Source organism: Eschscholzia californica, unplaced genomic scaffold, assembly GCF_041429995.1.
Source record: "Eschscholzia californica isolate CP2 unplaced genomic scaffold, dmEscCali1.0.p SCAF_3, whole genome shotgun sequence".
Lineage (NCBI taxonomy): Eukaryota > Viridiplantae > Streptophyta > Magnoliopsida > Ranunculales > Papaveraceae > Eschscholzia > Eschscholzia californica.
Genome location: NW_028238420.1, coordinates 3,397,343 through 3,417,386, shown reverse-complemented (window position 1 = coordinate 3,417,386; position 20,044 = coordinate 3,397,343). Strand labels below are relative to the sequence as shown.

The 20,044-nt window shown below is 36.3% G+C and overlaps 3 protein-coding genes across 4 annotated transcripts; 1 reads left to right on the top strand and 2 right to left on the bottom strand.

The window, feature by feature from the left end:
* Positions 1-30: 30 nt before the first annotated feature.
* Positions 31-6,015, bottom strand: LOC147547743 (uncharacterized). Of its 2 annotated transcripts, none has more exons than XM_086669334.1 (10): positions 4,528-6,015; positions 2,954-3,037; positions 2,417-2,854; positions 2,004-2,139; positions 1,756-1,918; positions 1,523-1,651; positions 1,182-1,376; positions 971-1,093; positions 615-758; positions 31-370 (listed from the first exon to the last, which is right to left on the bottom strand). In XM_086669334.1, the coding sequence occupies exons 1-9, from the start codon at positions 4,697-4,699 to the stop codon at positions 651-653; spliced, it is 1,548 nt and encodes a 515-aa protein (XP_086525460.1). In that variant the 5' UTR covers positions 4,700-6,015; the 3' UTR covers positions 31-370; positions 615-650. The 2 variants fall into 2 exon arrangements, with proteins under 2 accessions (XP_086525460.1, XP_086525461.1); XM_086669335.1 differs by having other exon boundaries at positions 31-338; positions 4,528-5,572.
* A 1,137-nt stretch (positions 6,016-7,152) lies between these two features.
* LOC147547742 (RUN/FYVE domain protein) lies at positions 7,153-13,492 on the bottom strand. The gene is made up of 14 exons (XM_086669336.1): positions 11,490-13,492; positions 11,359-11,403; positions 11,180-11,278; positions 10,988-11,098; positions 10,144-10,318; positions 10,001-10,057; positions 9,660-9,796; positions 9,483-9,542; positions 9,317-9,394; positions 8,774-8,847; positions 8,475-8,551; positions 7,751-7,830; positions 7,392-7,470; positions 7,153-7,290 (listed from the first exon to the last, which is right to left on the bottom strand). The coding sequence occupies exons 1-14, from the start codon at positions 11,661-11,663 to the stop codon at positions 7,280-7,282; spliced, it is 1,257 nt and encodes a 418-aa protein (XP_086525462.1). The 5' UTR covers positions 11,664-13,492; the 3' UTR covers positions 7,153-7,279.
* LOC147547741 (non-functional NADPH-dependent codeinone reductase 2-like) lies at positions 12,995-16,949 on the top strand. The gene is made up of 4 exons (XM_086669337.1): positions 12,995-13,507; positions 15,721-15,964; positions 16,149-16,328; positions 16,438-16,949. The coding sequence occupies exons 1-4, from the start codon at positions 13,173-13,175 to the stop codon at positions 16,660-16,662; spliced, it is 984 nt and encodes a 327-aa protein (XP_086525463.1). The 5' UTR covers positions 12,995-13,172; the 3' UTR covers positions 16,663-16,949.
* The last annotated feature ends 3,095 nt before the right edge of the window (positions 16,950-20,044 follow it).

Genomic DNA, 20,044 nt, shown 5'->3' with positions numbered 1-20,044 from the left:
AATGGGCCAAGAAGAAAAGAAAACAACATATGAATGGGTAAACCTACTTTCGTAAAATATATATAAGATCTTTAGTACCTACATACATAAAGTAAGCAAACCGAATAATCTAAGCATATCGTATTCGACTAATCATCCCATACTACATGAAATGAACTGACTCAAGAACGAACAAAGATCATTTTTCTAATATCCTGCAGGTTCACCTTATCCGTGCTTACATTTTCCATCCCTTGAGAAGAACATAATCCAAGGCGTAAGACTGCAGTTCTACTGAAACTTCCGCCTCCTTTGTATATATAGACTCCGTCTAGGTAATTGTTCGACACAGCTACCACCTACCAAAAGATCATTTAGCTAGGTAACATTCCTGTGCACAAGAAGAATCAATAATCATGTCCTGGAACCTATATACTCTGCCTTAGAAAGTTAATAACTCGGATAGCTTCAAAGATCTTAATACTCCTAGTACATCTCGTTAGGGGTAATTTCCTACTTTCCTGAACAGATATATATCCACATAAGACGTGATTCCGGCGGGTGGGGGGGAGGGGGTAAAACGAGCAGATATGGGAATTATCTCAGACAATTCTCATAGTTGGAGCATATATTACCTATTTATTGAAGAAAATGTATTTAAACATTATACTTCATAGAGGTTCTTGAATCAACCCAAGTTGATGGTAGTTCTGGTAGTCAATCCCATTCAACCGTACACAGCACAAGACTTGCTCTGGCAACTCTTCAGCCTTGTTTCCCTGTTCCACCATATACCAATGAGACACACTCAAAAAAAATTCTCATGGCTAAGTTTGAAATTTCGTTTAAATGAGCAAATGTCTTTTTTTTAATCAATTTCCTTATTAATGCTGATTGTCTAAAAAAGTAAAGTTAGACATACTTCAAAGAAAATTCACGACAATAACAAACCAAGCCTAAACCTACTCACGTCCTAACGAACAAATTTTACCTGTATTGTGAGGCCAACATCCAAAACGCACATCTTTAGTCTGTCCAGAAATGCTCCGAAACCTTTTCTAGATATATAACTGAATCTGTGAATATCCACATCAATTTCGAAATAGTTTTCTCCCTACACAAAATTTAAGGTAACAAAGTTTATTTATAGAATATACCCATGTCATATATGCTTCAAAAACATATCATAAGTTAACACTTACCACGTAAAATTCATGTTGAGGACGTGAGAGAACAGGTTTTTCATTGTACGCTTGCATTAGCTTCCTCTCAGCTGTACCTAATTGAAGATCTTCGGCATTTGCTACACGACCCAGTATTTTTAACCTCTCTCGGACAGGTAAAATTGTATCCACAGGAAAACCTTTCACCTTTTCTACTTCGTCATCAATTATCCTCTAATTCAAAACAAAAATGAAGAGGAGGAACTGAGAATGGAATCAATAAACGTGTTTCACACTGACGGCATATATAAACGCTTGAAAATTTGTTATCACTATTAATATAAGAAAGCTAGAAATACAGGATAAACGCTTCACCGTACTCTAAGATTTTCTTGGAAATGAGGAGCCATGTCTTTCGAGTAAGTTTCTGATAGTCTAAAGTATAACACGATGTTCATTCCTTCCCCATCCGAGTCACTCTGAAAGATAGCTGCAGGATATAGTGGAACCTACAGAACCAAAAGCATGTTACCCAAAAATTCAGTTTCTCAGTAAAATAAATCTGATTTCAGTCATGAGTAAAAAGGACCAATAGAACTGAAAAGTAGAGTACCTGAACATTTACTATAAGAATAGGCGGCAACTTGCCAGATGAATTAATTACAGGAAGCTCCACGAACCGAGCAATATGATCAACCTTCCGTGGAGATAAAAAGACATCAACACCAAATGGATTATATGCAGCACAATTTGAAGCAAACACCTTCTTTTTGTCCCTGCCCACAAATACCAAGTATAAATCAATGTTTCAGCTAATAATAATCACAAGCCACAGATATTCCGAATGATACTTCTCTTTACCTAAAGTAATTCTCTGCACGGACTTTGAAAGTGCCAGGTTCAACAGGTGACCAACAGTCCATCATTGTCTTCTCTATTGGGCAGAAAGGAACTTGGGTACCTGCTATTGGCCTTTGTACAACTGTCTTTGTATTAACTGAAATAACATAAATCGACAAAATAAGCCACCGCTCTTTTTTGACATCGAAAAAGAGGGCCAATGTTATATGGATCCTTCAAAAATATAAAATGGGTATTCAAGATTCTTTTTTGTTCAACCTATTCCTTTTTAGAGAAATCAGGAAGACTCAAAAACTCTCAAGCAAGACACATTAGTATCAACAATCCAGCAGGAAGAAGTATCAGGACTCAAGAGTGCAAGAATCGAATTTTGCTACCCCAAATTTATACATCAGAATAAATCAAATACTCACATAATCTGGAACTAGCATTCCCGTCCTTCCATTTGAAAGAAAGTCTCAAGCTTGCCTTCTTTCGCGTGCTTGGAGGACCAGGGCTTAAAGATCTTCTCTTGTCCATTGAGGAAGCAGTAGAAGCAAGACAAGGTAAGCAGTTATTAGGAAGAATGCCACAATTGTCCAATAGCCCCGGTGGTGGGTCAATACTTTCGTCCACTGAGAGGGTGGAAATTTCATCATGGGACACTGATTGCTTCGCATCAGACTTCCGATCAACATCACTTGAATGAGAAACACGTCCATTTACAATTTTAGCAGCTTCTCTTTGTCTCTGTCGTTGGTCAGTTGAAGCTCTTGATGGAACATTGTCATTATGGTCTTCAAGGTTAGCATCTCTAACTGTTGAAATACTAGACACTGATGCACCTTCACATCCATTTAGGGACAAAGCATCTGTAAAATGAAAAGAACACGTCAGTAAAAATATAACTGATGTAAAATCACATTATAATGCTCTCGAAACTCCAAATTTCGTTGTGTTTATGTGATTACCATCCTGTACACTTTGATAATCATCTTCACCGTCAGATTCAAAAATTGCAGCAGAATCAAACCATGCTTCCTCATTACTTCCTCCTAATGTTGAATCGCAGAAGAAAACGTATTAGAAGCTTAAGCATTATAATTGAACATTTCCAATAATGAGAGGGAACACAAATTCGTAAGGATATCTATATTCACTAAAGCACCTCGAAGAAACATGCTTAAAACGAAGGATTTTAAGTTGAACAGTTTATCTAAGATATTGGGTGGATTCACTCCGAAGAAGCCCCTTTCAATCTTGTTATGACGAAGAACAAGCAAACCAAGAAAAGCAATAATGGAAGTAAACAATCAAACAAACACGAGATTTACGTGGTTCGGTTTGTGTGACCTACTCTATGGCGAACAATAACGCGATGATTTTCACTATAAATGAATAACAAGATTACAGAGATTACTCGAGGATGCTCACTAAAACCCTAGCACCAAGCCAACTCTAACTTTCTCCACGAAACCAACTTAAGGATAACCTCTTTACATTGATAACAACCCCTTATAAGATCAGGGAAAACATAAGTAAACTGGTCAGGCCAAAATTTCGGGTTGGGGGCAGCGCCCTCGGCGCTAATGGAAAACCTTCGCCTTAAAACTGTTTTTTGGGTCGCAAACCAGGACCGACATCAACCCATATTCAAGACACTTTCAACAATTCTGTGAATGCTAAAAAAGAGAACGATGACATTATTCCAACTCCAAATAATGATTGAAGTAGAAGCTCAATGAAGCAATAACCTACCTACGTTAAGGGTTTTAGTCAAGCATGAACAATTTTGTTATGGCATGAGAAATGGGTAGCTGAAGTTCTAAACTCGTGCTAATGAACAACCATTTCTATATTAGAATTTAAAGTTCTGAATATATTCCTAGTATAAATGAGAACTTGAAAACATTCCAAATTTCGGTGTTCCGAGACAATAATTTTGTATCTTATTGAAGTCCAAATCAAGTGATTCACCTATTGAAATAAGTTCACGATAACACTCAGAAGCCTCAATCAAGATTCAATGCATGGATATTTTTTTTGTTATATCATAAAGATGAACTTGTAAAGAGACAATGACCTAAATAATTATAAAAGGAAAAAAGGGGATGACAAGATTCTGAGTTATCCAGATACATCAAACCCTAGAAACCTTTAAATCTAGTAAGTACAGAGATAATGTCTTTCCTTCTTTATGCAAAAGTAAGTGGAGTTATTAACATAGATAATGTTGAGATAAGCAAATATAACCCATCTAATATTCACATGGGCAGGAACAAAAAAAGAAGAAAATATCAAACTAATTAATAATACTAATCAACTTTTTAGTATCACCTTTTTCAACATTATTAAGTGCCTATCAAAAACAAGAAATCAACTACTCCTTATTAGGTATAAAATGCAGCAAATTATCAAGTAATTCAACTTAATTGACACCCATTTCTGAAAACCCAACTTCAAATTTTCAGCAAGAAGTGATCTTTTTTGACGAATTCACCCAAAATAAACAAAGGATCAAGAAAGAGGGGGATTAATTAATAACCTTGAAAATTTGAGCTGATATTAGAACGAGATCGATTTGTGATGACAATCTTATCAAGTGAATCATCAGATTTTCTGATCCCTCTTTTTCTTCTCTTGATATTATTAGACTTCTTTGAAGATCTTGGAGGTTTTCCAACACACCCTTCTGTTCTTGAAATACAACTACCCATTTCTCTCTCTAAAATAAGAAAATTTATCTACAAATCTAAATCTATAAAACACCATAAAATTTCTTGAATACCCAAGTAAGGTTCTTCTATCTTTCTTTGATCCTTCTAATCTATTAATTTAAATTGAAATCATATAAATAGAAAGATAACAGAATCAAAGAAAAAAAAGTAGGATTTGGATTAAACCCAAGTAAGAAGAGAGAGAGAGAGTGAGACTACTGAGAGACTCTTTTCTAGTTCCTTCCCCTCTCACTTTCTAACTTTCTCTCTCTTAAATTTCTTCTTTCTTCTATCTCTTGGTTTTCAGCATAGAGAGAGAGATGGAAATTAAATGTGAATTAAAACTGAACCTTGACGGCAGTTGCTATGGGTACGATATCTATTTTTCTTTTAAGTTTTATGTGGGACCCAAACTCTATAATGAAACCCATGTGGATCTACTGTTTTTATCATCATCATGATTGATTTTTAGGGTTTTATTTTCTTTACCCTATCACTGTTTCACCCAATCGATTTTTGATCAATATTTCCATGCCCAAGCGTTAATTTTAATTAATTATCAAAGCGTGTGTTAGCTAATTAGTGGGTCCCGTCCTATATACACACGTGGATAGATCTACGACGTCTGACTCGGTGGGAAGAAAATCGATCTACGACGTCACAAGATCTATAACGCAAGTCAGAGACACGCCACGTGTGTTAACTATGAGTGGGTCCCATCTTATTATATACAGACCATTGGATAGATCTCAGTTGCTTTTGGGCAGAGAGGCACAGTGCGGCTATAAAGGTATAAGATGGACGTATGTAGACTTTTTTAGTGTCCGACCGCGAAGTATATTATCACATGGTGTTAAATTTAGTGGTGGGTCCTACGTGAGTGATTTTTGAGAGGCCTAGAGAAAGTGCCGTGTTGTTGACGTTCTTGGATCGTATTTAAAGTGAAGTTAAAAAGAGTAGTTGAGTGAAAAACAAACTTAGACCATCAGATTTGATGGTCAGGGTCAAGTACAGTGCAGTTTTCTGCATTTCTATTACAATGTTTTATAACCACAAGTATCGACTAGTCGGACGAAAGCTACCCCTAATATACTACACAAATAATTCAATTTAAGCGTGTGTGCCCCACTTTTTGCTATAAGCCCTCTATTAGAGTCATTAACTCCCAAGAATCAGTTTAACTAAAAACATCGACAGCCCGAAAAGTAAATATATTCTCGAAATAATTCTAGCTTGAGGCACTCGAAATTTCGAATTTGGAAAAAATTACTGTTTATAAATCACTCGAAATCGACTTAAATTTGCTAATATATACATTTTCATATTTTTAACTACTTCAGAAACTTTACAAACATTAAATGAAAAGATAAAATTATAAAAATAAAAAACTTTTCAAACACTATAAAAAAAAAGGAATTACGATTTTTAATACAAAAATCAGATGTTTTTTGAAGTCTTTCTTTAGTGCCTTTCTTTAGTGTCTTTCTTCAAATAACAAAATATAAGTGATACTCATCAAAAGAACACGAAGAAATCTAGATTTATTATGAAACAAAAAAGTCGAAAGGAAAATGAACGAAGAGAAAGAATGAGAGAAGAAGACAATGATAAAAATAAAGAAGATAAAAGAAAAAGTGAAAGAGTGCTGCGAGACGCCTACAGACATAACAGGTGGAAAGATGGTGCCCTTATAGAATGACCGACTTAAAGAGCATATGTGCCAATTATTCCATCCATTTTTGTCAATTCCAATTCCCGTTCCAAGAAAAAAAGGGTCCACGTACAGGCACTCTTCAATTAAAGGTATCTATCTAGGTCTCTCACTCTATATTCTCTCGGCCAATTGTTAGTTGGGTAGAGATTACTGCTTGGTCATGGGCCAAAATACAGATATGTCACATCCGATTTGGAAAATGAGCATGTCTCATCAGTTTTTAGGCTATGGTAGGAGGGTAAAAATATCGACCTAAATAGCACCCTTGATTTTCTGTCTCATTGAATAGTATTCATTTCATAGGTTTTGGATACAACTTGTACCACCTACTCCTAACATAATAGTATCTTTTGCAACAAAAAAAAAAGAAAAAACATAATAGTATCCGCACTGGAGGATGTAGCTAGGGTTCAAATCTAACTCCATTTTCAGAAGAAAAAAGAACTTCTCAAAAAATGGTCATTGAAAGTTACGGATTATCTAACGTTTTGTGAGTTTGGGTATCATGGAAATCCACATAGGACTAGTAGTGGTCAAGATTCAGTCGGTAATGGTTAAACATCATAAGAGTTGCTTAATTTTTTTTTACTCTATGCTTCTAGCTTTGGAGTTTCCATAAAGGTGGTGTTTTTTCGTTCTCTAGATTTGACTCGTCTGAGTTTAACTTGTTTGAGTCTGACTTGGTTAATTAGAAGCACAATAGTCATTTTAGGTAATTTAAGATGACGGACACGGACACTTAATTCAAACTTATTTTACCTCGTAAGCGTAATAGTCAGTTTACTAATAATTCGACTAATAAGTATTGTAGAAATGAAGAGCAGTTTCATTTTTGACGTATCTGAGTTTTCGAGCATTCTCCATCATCAAACGTCTCCTGTAGACAAATCAAACACAAATTAATTCGCACATAGACAAAGAAAAGTCTCGTCACGTAGAATACAAAATCAAAGTAATAGAAAAAACTAATAATCATACGTGTGTTTTCTTTGGTTTCTGCTTCAGAAGTTGAAGTTTCCGAGTCTAACTGCTGGTGCACCAATTGACTGCAATTACCCTGTAAAATGAAGAGATTTTAATCTCACGTAATGAATGGAAACACAAAAATCGAATTTGCAGAAGTTTTAAATGATAAAGAGGAGAAATAAGATTAAAAAAGACGACGAAACAAATTCAGCAGAGGACATTCTTACTACTTTCTTTTCATTTGGGGGACTGGTATTAACATTTGATACGAGCTGTGGGTTCGTGCAACCATGGGAGTAAAGTGTATATGTTTTTCCTATTCAAAATTTATATGAGTTTCTCTGAAGTTCTAAGTACAAACTTGAACTTGCCTCAGATACGCAAGAGTCAATGTTATGTTTGTCTGGTGAAGATTTCTGAGCTGAAATGTGCTCCTGACATTTCGGTGAACCTGCATATAGAAGAAGAATTAGATAAAACAACAAAGAAAAGGAACTCGAGTGAAATTTAAACACACTTCGTACTCTCGATTTGTTTCACACACAAAGTAAAAGTAAGTTTCCGGATGCGAAAGGCTTGTCTAATCTTCAAGAAAGACAAAGAAAATATACAATATAAAAAATAAACTAGGAACAAGACACCACATGGGCAGCAAAATAGTCGCAAGGAAAGGTCTAAAGATGTCGTGAGAACCCATGAAGCCATGACACGGGGAACAGGACTACACTGGAGGAGAATTAAACCTCTGAAATAACCTATTCGAATCCCCTTACGCCAGTTTGCTTCATGAGTCGATGACATATGCAGAATTCCTATCATTTATCATACAACTGTCTTTATCGACATACTCATAGTGCTTGAATTCAGAGAGCATAAAGCACAAAAAGTTAGAAACAGAAAGATGTTTCTTAATTTTACACATTGCTGAAATCACAGAATTCGACTTAACAGGAAAAAAAGGGAATTTCAAACATATCTAAACTTATTAAGGTACAAGTAGTCAGCAATCGTGTTCTTAGTAGGACTCAGTTTAAGGAAATCAATCCCTGTAAGGAATATAAGTTGAACGCTATAGCAGAAGAGATGAAAAACTACCCGTATTTTCTTCAGCTCCTTGTAAACAATCTTGGCCCGATGACTCTTCTCCACCCTCTTGAACCATGTCATTTGATCTAAATTCAATAATAAACTGTGTAAGTAAGTTCATAATAAAAGAACGCTACTCAGGTGAGGATGCAGAAGCATTCCAATTACCAAGTGTTGGGTACTAATATGAAATTTCGACAGTCAATAGTTCTCACTTAACACACATTACTAAGTTTATGATGGATTAAAATTAATCGTCTACTCAGTAAATTAAACACTTCCACAAAGAAAAGTAGAGGTTGTTTTACCTTGTAGTTTCTTTTTCACTTGTTGTTGGACATTCTTCCGGGCCTTTGAGTGCGCAGGAAAATACTTTCTGTTCCTGGTTTTATAACAAATAACGGTTCGTTGTGAGAGAACAATGAGCAACCGAAGTACAAAAGGAGGAACACTAACAAAGAAATATATTCAGAAGACCCTCCATTAGATGAATACACAAGGTCGGTACAACTAGCAAAAACCCCAACTTAGTGACTAATTTATTAATGAAAATTATCTTTCAGTTTGATTCCCTTGAGGATTGTGAAGAGGCTAGGCCAAACAGCAAGTAATAAGATCATCTAGTTTGAGAATCATATACCCGTCCAAATTGCAGAAAGAAGTTTCTAAACCATATATAGCTATAGCATACATATCCTTGAGAGTAATGCTATATGAGTGTTTTCCATTTTCATTTATATTCGGAGGTTTTCACAAAGGTTAACAGGTATTTAAGAACTAACTTCTTTTACAATACGAAATCCCGTATTTATTTTGGCAACTAAATGAAAATAAGTACTCTTTTCTCCAACCTCTGCATTAAAAGTCGTAATAGCTTCCTGAAACTTTAGTAAGGTGGTCTCCAAGCCCCTCACTTCAAAACGTAAGGCCTGAAAATGTAGCATCATCAAACAGGTGAAAAAGGCGAATATAAGACAAAGATTGAGATAAGGACAAAATCCATATAATAATGCAAACCTTATTCTCTGTATTTAAATTCTGTATAATGTCTTCCTTCATCGATAAAGATTTCTGAAGGTAATGCCAGTGAAGGAAAAAACCGGAGTATCCTTGTATATAATATTGGATAATGAAGACGATTCTTGAATTAATACCTTATACATATGCTCACTCTCATCATTAGTATAAGGATATCTCTTCTATTTGTGGCAGCCAATTGTTACTCATTTTTTCTGCCTCGAGCTTCCCTTCTAGCTCTGAAATAGTTGTATCTTTTTTTCTGATCTCTTCATTGTTACACCTCAGCTTATTTTCCAGCAAACAAATCTTTTCTACGTGCATATTATACCAATCGAGCTCAATATTTTAGTAGAAATGTAGAATAAGATTTATATACTGTAAGCAGAATAACCGTATTGACAAGTGCACAGTATGAGATGGCGTGATTGATCACAAACAAGAAGTTAGTAATATCATAAGCGACAGTGAAGATTCTCGAGTTACCAATTCATCAACTGTCAAATTATCTCACTTACCAACAAATTCCTTTTCAAATGCTGAGACCTGATCAAGTTTCCTTTTTAACCCAGAGACTGAATATAGCAAACACATAGTTAATGAGAAACATATACTGTAATTTCCATTGTTCAAAAAAGTAATAGTTGAGGAAACTACACACCTATGTCCTCTTTTTCACTTACAACCAGTTGCACATTGTCCACTACTTCCTTGACCGAAACAGCTTCTTTTGCTATCAAGTCAAACAACACCCCATGAGCGTGTACCTTCTCTGAAAGCAAAGCAAGCTTTCGATCTCGTATTTCTATTGACCTTTTCAAGTCAGAAGTTGAATCCTACACACCAATTTGTGATCAATTATGAAGAGTTCAAACATTGGAACTAATTATTAGTCTTAGCTCCAAACAATAGATATCCCCATGACCCATTATTTGGACTAAGAAATTGATGCAAATATGCAATAATCTAGACCCGTTTCTTGCTTTCTCTCGAGAAAAAGAAATCTAGAGTCTATTCTTTTTTTGGAAATTGACTACGATAGTCATTACAAAGGCTATGATACATCAATAAGATGTGATAAACACAATAACCGCAGAATTTAAACCTTATAAAGAAATGGGCCTCAAGCCCAACTGGACTACTAGCCTAAAGCCCATCTAGTTACATTATTTATACCTTTAATAATCCAAGTTCAGTAAACTATGGATTTCACCTCCGCTCGGAATTGAACCAGGGACCTCTAGGGTTTAAGAGTACATGCACTACCAACTAAGCTATCAGTTATTGGCACCTAGAGTCTATAGATGATGTGAGGCCGGGTCTCAATCATATGAAATTTTGATTTCAAACCAATTTACTGCCACTAGCTAACTAATTTCATAACGTGTAATCTAGTTCATATGTTCGTATAATTAGGGTTTTCTCGAGAATTCTCGAGAACAAAACAGTTATTAATCAAAATTCCTTAACAACAACAATTCAAGCATAAAAGAGGAGAAACGAACTTCATAAATACTCAAGAAACTATCCCTTGATTGGAGCAAGCTTTCTATAGTCGTCTTCAACTCCTTCTGCTTGTGTTCCAGGAGAACGTTATCGTTCTGAAGATACTCAACCTACAAACAGAATCACTCAACTATTACAAATACAAGTATGGATCTTAAATTTGTAGAAACCCTAATTCCTAATTTATCAACCTTTTTTTCGAGCTTGTGTTGGAATTCCTGCGAGGAAGCCAATTCCGTTTGCAATTCTTGTATCTTTCTACTGAAATCTTCTTCAGTTTTCTTTTGTTTCTGAATCGAAACAACAAGTCGTTAGAAATCTCAATATCAAATATAAAACGATTAGAGAAAAGAAAAACCGAGGATGAAACCTGGATTGAGAGGTGAAGTTGTTCGGTTGTTGATTGATCTCTTTCCTGAATTCATCGATTAATTTAGAGAAAGGAAGAAGAAACGGACATTATTGATCTAGAGAGAGAAAGAAGAGAGAGAGAGAGAGTACTCTAAGATCTCGAAGTTCTGCGGTTAGGGCGCGAAGCTGGAGTTTGAACTTGGAGAGTCGAAGCAATTCCATTTCCTTGCTCAAGAAAGTCTGCATTTTCTTACTTGGCGCGTTTAGATAGGGAAATCCATTTTTTGGCGCCATTTTCTCTTCCATTCCTATAGGCGCCTCCATCAAGGCAAATTTGAGGAGTTCTCGTGAATGTAGGAAACGCCTTTAATATTTATGGGGGCGTATATAAAATTTCTCTCTTGGATCAAGGTGTTAAGGCCCTTCCGTGTTTTTTAAAAGGCCTCTCCATGAATTTATTGACTTGGTAAATAATCATTGACCTTGTGTTGGTTAAAGGGCCCCCATACAATGGTTTAAAAAAACCCAAGGGTGTATATCACCCACACTAACAATATACATATCTCAACTGTAGATCTCTCCAAAATTCAAATCCCCAAAACATTCATCTTCTCCAATTTGGTGATAACCAAACTTTCAAAAAACTAAACTTAGGATATGAGAAAGAGGAAGAGATGAAGATGAAAAGGAGGAGAGAAACCAAGAGAGAGATGAAGATGAAAATGGTGGTAGTGATAGATTTTACAGAGAGAGGGAAGATAAACTGAAGAAGAAGATGAAACAGAGCTACTGAACCAATTTTCGACGAGCTCAGCCGAAATATGCAATGTTTACGGGTCGAGCCCACCGTAATTGTTGCATAATTTGGCCTGAGCCAACCGTAAAATGTTACAAAATTTGATCCGAGCCCACTGAAAATTGGTCCAGTAGCTAATGGTACTACTGGGCCAATTATCGGTGGACTTGGACCGAGTTATGCAACATTTACGGCTCGAGCCCACCGTATTTGCCACCAGTAGCTTTTTGGCCTGGTGCGACCGGAAATATCACTTTAGGGTTTTCTTCCTTTCTTGATTTTCACCCGCTTCCAAACGAAATGCTTCCAAATAAGGTCCGCAAATCATTTTCGTTGTGTTGCTAACCAGTAAATTCGGGTATTCAAACATGTAGCTTCAAAAAATTGAAAAAAAACTAAACTTAGAGTTATGAGGAAGATGAAAGAGACAAAGATGAAGATGAAAAGAAGGAGAAAGAAAGAGAGGACAAAGAGATAGACACAAGAGAGAATGAGGGAGAGATAAAGATGAAAATGGCGGTAGTGATAGATTTTACGGAGAGAGAGAAGATAAACTGAAGAAGAAGAAGAAGAAGAAGAAGAAGAAGATGAAAGAGAGGTAATTAGGAAGATGAAAAGGGGTGGGACTTTTGATCGGTCAAGGGACATTTTCTTGATTTAATTAATTTTGACCTAGCGGCGTTAAGTGTACTGTTAGGTCAAACTAGAGAAACGAGAATACATTTTCCTGGAGGGGTCCTTCTAACCAAAATGAGAGATTTGAGGGACGCTTCAAAGGAGGAGTCCTTTTAACAAAAATAGGGGCCCTATAAAATCTCCATTGTTTGTATAAATAAAAACCCAAGTCATTAAAGATAGAGATATCATGAAAATCTGATCGAATCCGTTCTGACAAGATCTTATTTGTATATAAAAACCCATAGTACTTTTGTGGGAGTTTCACCCCATTTAAGCTTTGCCTTCCCACCAACACCAACCACAACTCATAGGGTTCATAAAACAAAGAGAGAGAGAGAGAGAAGTTTGATTCTATATAGATGGGTGAGGAAGTGAAGATGAGTTATGGTACTATACCAATGAAGTCACTAAACTCAGGAAGTAAAATTCCTGTTTTAGGGTTTGGAACAGCTGCTTACCCATTTGTGGGATCAGATGGTGTGAAGAATGCCATTCTTAATGCTATAAAGTTAGGTTATAGGCATTTTGACACAGCTGCTCTCTACTTCACTGAGGAGTCTCTTGGTGAAGCTGTTTCTGAGGCACTTCAACTTGGTCTCATCAAATCTAGAGATGAACTCTTCATCACTTCCAAGCTTTGGTGTTCCGACGCTCATCCCAATCGTGTCCTCCCCGCCATTCATAAAACACTTCGGTATGTATCATTTTTATTTCTTTTAATGGAAGAAAGTCTCACCACTTGAGTTAATTTTTCAGAAATGAGAAAGACGAGCGAAAACCAACCAACACCAATAGATTGGAAAGTAACATATCTATCTATCTACCTCTCCCATGTTTATAAATCAAGTGTTTTTTTTTTGGGAGATGCTAGATTCACAAAATTTTTTAAATTTTTTTGTCAAAATGACGTGGCAAGATTCTTTTCAAACTTTCATTGAATCTGGATTGTTCTATTCATGATCGAGTTATGTTTGAACAGTCAGGATTCAATCAAACTTTGAAAAGAGACTTGCCTAACCATTTCGACAAAAAATTTGTCAATTTTTTTTTTTAACTTAGCGTTTTCCTTTTCTTACGGTGAATAAACCAAGTTAGAATACAAAAAATAATAATAGGAAAATAGATAATCTACTGGCCAGTAGAGTCGTAGTCCATTGAGTGGAGACCTCATCCAAAAACCACTTGAGACTTGACAGGCACTAACATGTGAGGGCAGACGAGGATGACGTGCGAGTCTCGATTTTTCTTATATTTTGGATCATGCTTGACGTAGGGCACTTGCTTCTAGGTCACTTGCTCCTTCAAATTTTTAGTATTTCTACACCACTCATTTTTTTTAGGTCATAACTTTTGGAAAAAGAATTGAAATATAAAATTTTGAGTGAAATTTATTGTGCTTTTTTTTTTGTTGAACTTGAGTGAAATATTTATAAGTTAATTTCTATATGGCCCCCTATTTGGTGATCAACTTCCTTTATGACCTTTTTTTTTTGTAAATTCAAATATAGCCCCCTATTTTCAAGTAAATGTCATTAGTACCCTTCTTAATTCTAAATTTAAAACATTAAAAAAAAGTTATTTCCACCTCACCCCTCTCTCCACCTCACCCCTCCCTACACCTCACCCCTCTCTCTCTCCAATTCACCTCTCTCCCTCTCTCTCTCCAACTCACCTCTTTCTTCTCCGGCAAGGTCGCCGGCCGGAAAATTTTCTGGTCGGCGACCTTCAAACCTAAGATAAAAAAAAAATTCTCTCTCCTCTCTCTCTAAATCTTTTTTTAAAAAAAAAAAATCTCTCCACTCTCTCTCTCTCTAGAAACTCCGGCGAAGGGGGTTTCCCTTCGCCGAAGTTTTTAGAGAGAGAGAGAATTTTTTTTAGGTTTGAAGGTCGCCGGTGAAGAAAGAGGTGAGTTGGAGAGAGAGAGAGGTGAGTTGGAGAGAGAGAGAGAGGTGAATTGGAGAGAGAGAGGGGTGAAGTGGAAATAACTTTTTTTTTTTAATGTTTTAAATTTAGAATTAAGAAGGGTAGTAAAGACATTTACTTGAAAATAGGGGACCATATTTGAATTTACGAAAAAAAGGAGACCATAAAAGAAGCTGGTCACAAAGTAAGGGGCCATATAGGAATTAACTCAATATTTATTGTTGCACGTTAACATCGGTTATTGACAAACTATCATTGTTGACGATATTTTCTCTGAGAATTCCTCTACCATCTGAAGAGGTCTAAGGGAAAATATACAAAACAAATAGTTAAATTTTAATAGTTCAATTGATCTACAAAAAAAATTAAGTGATTTAGCTATATTATATTTAATTTTTGAAATTGATCTACAAGAAAAAGAAAATCAATTAAGTGAAAATATACATTCACAAACAACTGTTAATGATTTTTCTTATATTTAATTTTGTTTTGAAATTGATCTACAAAAAAAAATCAATCAAGTGAAAATATACATTTACAAATAACAGTTAACTTTAATAGTTCAATATTACGATATTATGTGCATATTACAAATAGCTTTGAAATCGAAGAGAATAGTTTTGCGTGGTCACAAAAAAATCAGAACACCAAAATTAGTATTTAGCCATATCTTGATCCGTTGGTTGACGATTGACTTAGTCAAATATTTACAAATTTAATGTGATATGAAATTAAATTCACTGATATAGATCCAACAATAGCACGTGTTCAGCAGTACTGACAAAGAGAGATATGACTTAAAGATTGTCATATGTGAAAATAGTGAAACATTAAACAAGAAAATCTCATTATGAAAATGGTTAGACCTTCTCGACTTTAATCATCTATACATACTTTAAGAAAATATATCAATTAAATTTATACATTCTTAATTATTTTTAAACTAATTTATTTGATAATTACTTAATAAATTTTTAACTGTAGGAACCTTCAAATGGATTATATTAATCTGTATTTGATACACTGGCCAATAAGTGGGAAAGAAGGGAACTATGATTTTCCAGTACCAGAAGATTTTCAGGTCCCATTGGACTACAAGTCAGTGTGGGCAGCCATGGAAGAATGCCAAAAGCTTGGACTCACTAAATCCATTGGTGTTTGCAATTTCTCTTGCAAGAAACTTCAAATCATTCTCTCCTCTGCTACAATTCCTCCTGCTGTCAATCAAGTACTTCGCCGTCTTACCCTTAATTTTTTCTATCAGCTATTTCTTCTGAACTTTTTAATTATTATTTTGAAACAGTAAGATTCTAAGATTAGTTTATCCCTATACATACACATATTACACCTGTGGTAAATACTCTTCAGCATCCGTCTTAATGTGAAATGGTTGTTTATGTTAATCTTGAAAGGTGGAGATGAATCCTATTTGGCAACAGAAGAAACTCCGAGAATTCTGTAAAGCTAATAATATCTTGATTACTGCTTATTCACCTCTAGGAGCGGCTGGGACTCCTTGGGGCTCCTCTGGGGTCGTCGAGACCCAAGTGCTGCACGATATCGCAAAAGCTAGAGGCAAAACTCATGCTCAGGTTGGTTATTTCTTTGTATAGTCAACCGATATTATAATTCACGTTCTTACATTTTTCTTTTGAAAATAGTTCCACATAGAATCATAGTAGACAATTTTAATATATGCAGGTTTGTTTGAGATGGGTATACGAGCAAGGGGTGATTGTGTTGGTAAAGAGTTATAATGAGGAGAGGATGAAGGAGAATATAACTGTGTTTGACTGGGAATTGACTGACGAAGACTTGAAAAAGATTAGTGAAATCCCTCAGCGCAGAGGACTTCCTAGTGATATTTGGGTCTCGACTAAAGGACCATTCAGATCCGAGGAAGAGCTATGGGATGGAGAAATATAAATGTCCAAATGTTCTCGTATCATTTCTATCAATGATACTTCTAGAAATTTCTCGACCAAACTAGAAAATGATTTTTTTTTCAATAAAATGAAGTTTGAGACGGCATAAAGAGTTGTGTTCAGTCGTAGGTACAACACACTACACATCTTTTTCCTCGTTTGATAATAAATTGAAGTTCGGTAATGAACTTAGTTCTAGATTTACGATATAATGTTAATCTATAGAGAAAAAACTTGTTTTAAATTTAAGGACTTGCTTCCATGGTCATCCTTTTTTTTTTTTGTTAAGATATGGTCATCCTTTCTTAGTTTTTTTTGATGAACAAACTAACATTAAAACAAAACCAAGTCATACATCAGGGACTATTCGACAGCCGAAACGAAATTAGGAATTACATGCAAAGTTTTCCTCTGACCATTATGTTTTTCCCATTTAGCTAGCGCGCCTGCTTGGGAATTGCAATCCCTCGGAGTGTACGCGAAGATAATGCTGGTGAAGTTTACTTTCAGCGCCATAGATTGCTCTAAGAATTTTCTGGATTGCCATTATATTCCTGCACTTTGACCATTGATGAACTGGATTAGGGCTTGATTATCGCTTTCAATGTGCACGTGACTGATTCGTAATTGGATGGCCCATAAAATACTGGAGTATATCGCCATGCTTTCATATTCCTCGACATTTTGGCATCGTACTGAGTCAGCAGCTGCCATGATGAAGTTTGCTTCGTTGTCGTGAATGATATAGTCGATTCCTGCTGGTTCTGTGAGTGAGGAGAAGTAGGCATCTACATTCATTTTGAGGTATGGTGTCGATGGAGGTCTCCATTTTTGTTCCTTAGGTTTATCCCTGCAATTGTTAGTACTCGTAGGCTCTAATTTGAGTGGAGTGATAGAAGCATTGTTTATCCGGGAGATCATTTGTAATGGAGTTTGTTTATTCGTTGAGAAGGAGTTTTCACACCTGGCTTTCCAGATGAACCACAGAATTTTGGCATACAGATTGGTTAAATTTTCGTCTAAACTTTTCCATTGTTCGATCCAATGACTTATCGTGGTTAATAGTTCCGTTCTTACCTGAAAATGAAACCATATTGCTCTAGCAAAGGTGCAGTGTAACATAACATGATCTAGGGTTTCATTTTCGTTACAATTAATGCAAGCGTAAGAGTTGCCTATAAATTTGCCAATTTTGTCTTTTACTGGTAAACTGTTCGTACAACATTTCCGAAGAAATAACTTGATGCGCGGGATCGTGTTTATTTTCCATATAAAGTGCCAATCAATATGGTTATGTCTCGTATCTGCTTTACCAAATCTAAAGAAGTTATACATAGATTTAATAGAGAAATTACCAGATTTTGTCAGTGTCCATGTCGGTTTGTCTTCTTTGTGTGCCTGCAAATTAATACTTAATATTGACCTGCAAACATCACTATCAAAACAGTTATTAATGATATTCAAATTCCAAGAATTGTTTGAGATTAATTGAGCAACCCGTTCCAGATTTAAGTCACTCCGATTGGTAAGAGGGGGTGGATGGTTAGGAATCCAATAATCATGCCAGATATTAATATGACTACCATTATCGATCTCCCAGAAGACTAGGCTATCAACTTGGTGGAATTGTTTACTGATGGATTTCCAAGGCCAGGAATGGTTAGATTTGGGGATAGTTGGATTTTCCAATTTGGGGTAGTATTTACCTTTTAGGACCTGAACCCAGATGTCTTGGGGATTGTTGAGGAGACGCCAGTTGATTTTGTTGAGAAAAGTTTGATTGTCCAGAACGGGAAGACGGAAGCCCAGGCCACCGAGCTTGCGAGGTTTGCAGATGTTGGCCCAGTTTATCGTGTGAATAGTTTTGAGTTTTCCCCACCAGAAATTTCTTTGGAGGGACTCAATGTTAGTGCATATTCCTTTAGGAATGGAAAAACACTACATTTGGTATCGGGGAACGGTTGCTGCGATAGTAGAGATAACTATCGAGCGACCAACTTGGGAGAGAAGATTAGTTTGCCATTTGGCAAGTTTGTTTTTGATTTGTGTAAGGAGAGGTTGGAAAATTTGCTTCTTGTTACGATTAATGAAGAGATTCGTACCTAGATACTTGTCTCCCGTAGAGGATTGATGGACTTTGAGGGCACGGATGATCATCCGCTTGAATTTGGGATGCGAGTTTTTAGAGAAGAAAATATTGGATTTAGAGTAATTTATCATCTGTCCGGAGGCTTCGCTGAATTCCTGAAGAATTTGTTTGAGCTGACGAATATTTTCGAGCGAGTTTTGCCCAAAGATAAGACAATCGTTAGCGAAAAGCAGTTGTTTGATGGAGAGATCAGAATTAGGGATGGGGAAGCCGATGAAAGAGTTTTGATGGTTACTTTTCTCCAATAATCGACTGAGACCTTCCATGGCAATGACAAATAAGAAAGGCGAAAGGGGATCTTCTTGTCTGATACCCCGGCTGACATTGAAGATCGAGCTCGGGCGACCATTGATAAGGACAACCATAGAGCTGGTAGAAAGGCAGGTATAGATAAGGTTGATCCAAAGCGAAGAGAAACCCATGAGTTTCATGATCTCAACCAGGTAGCTCCCTTCAATGCGGTCAAAAGCTTTAGACATGTGTAGTTTGAGGCCGAAATAGCTCTTTCGCCCCCTGATATTCTTAAAAGAATGAATAAGCTCCTGGCTTATAATAACGTTATCTATGATTTGTCTACCTGACACGTATGCAGCTTGAAAGAGGGAGATAAGATCATGTAAAACCAGTTTTAGCTGATTGGCCATGATTTTAGTAATGATTTTGTAACTGGTATTAAGCAAACTAATATGCCTATAATCCGCTGGGGTTTGAGGGGTTTTAGTTTTGGGAAGAAGGTAAATGTGAGTGTGATTGGAAGATGGCGGGAGAGCGGCCGTAGAGAAAAAGTGGATAACCATAAGTTGGATATCTTCCTGCATCGTGTCCCAGTTGGCTTGATAGAAAAAAGGAGGGTAGCCGTCCGGCCCTGGTGCTGCCCTAGGTTTAAGAGGAAAAGTAGCTTTACGGATCTCTTCCATAGAGGGAATAGTGCTTAGAGATTCGTTTTTGAATATCGGAGATTTGTGGGGAGAAGCAGTCAATAAGGTTAGGAGAGAATTTAGAGCCCTTAGACGAAGAAATATTTCTGATATGAGCGAAAAAGATGTCAGAGATCTCTGCAACCTCCTCCGTCCAGGTATCGTCAGCCCTTTTAATCGAGTGGATTTGGTTTTTCCGATTACGGGTGGCAACTTTAGCATGGAAGTATTGGGCATTTCAGTCTCCCAGATTAATATGCGTTATTCTGGATTTTCTTTCCACAGGCTTTCCTGTTGAAGAAGCAGAGTTTCGATTT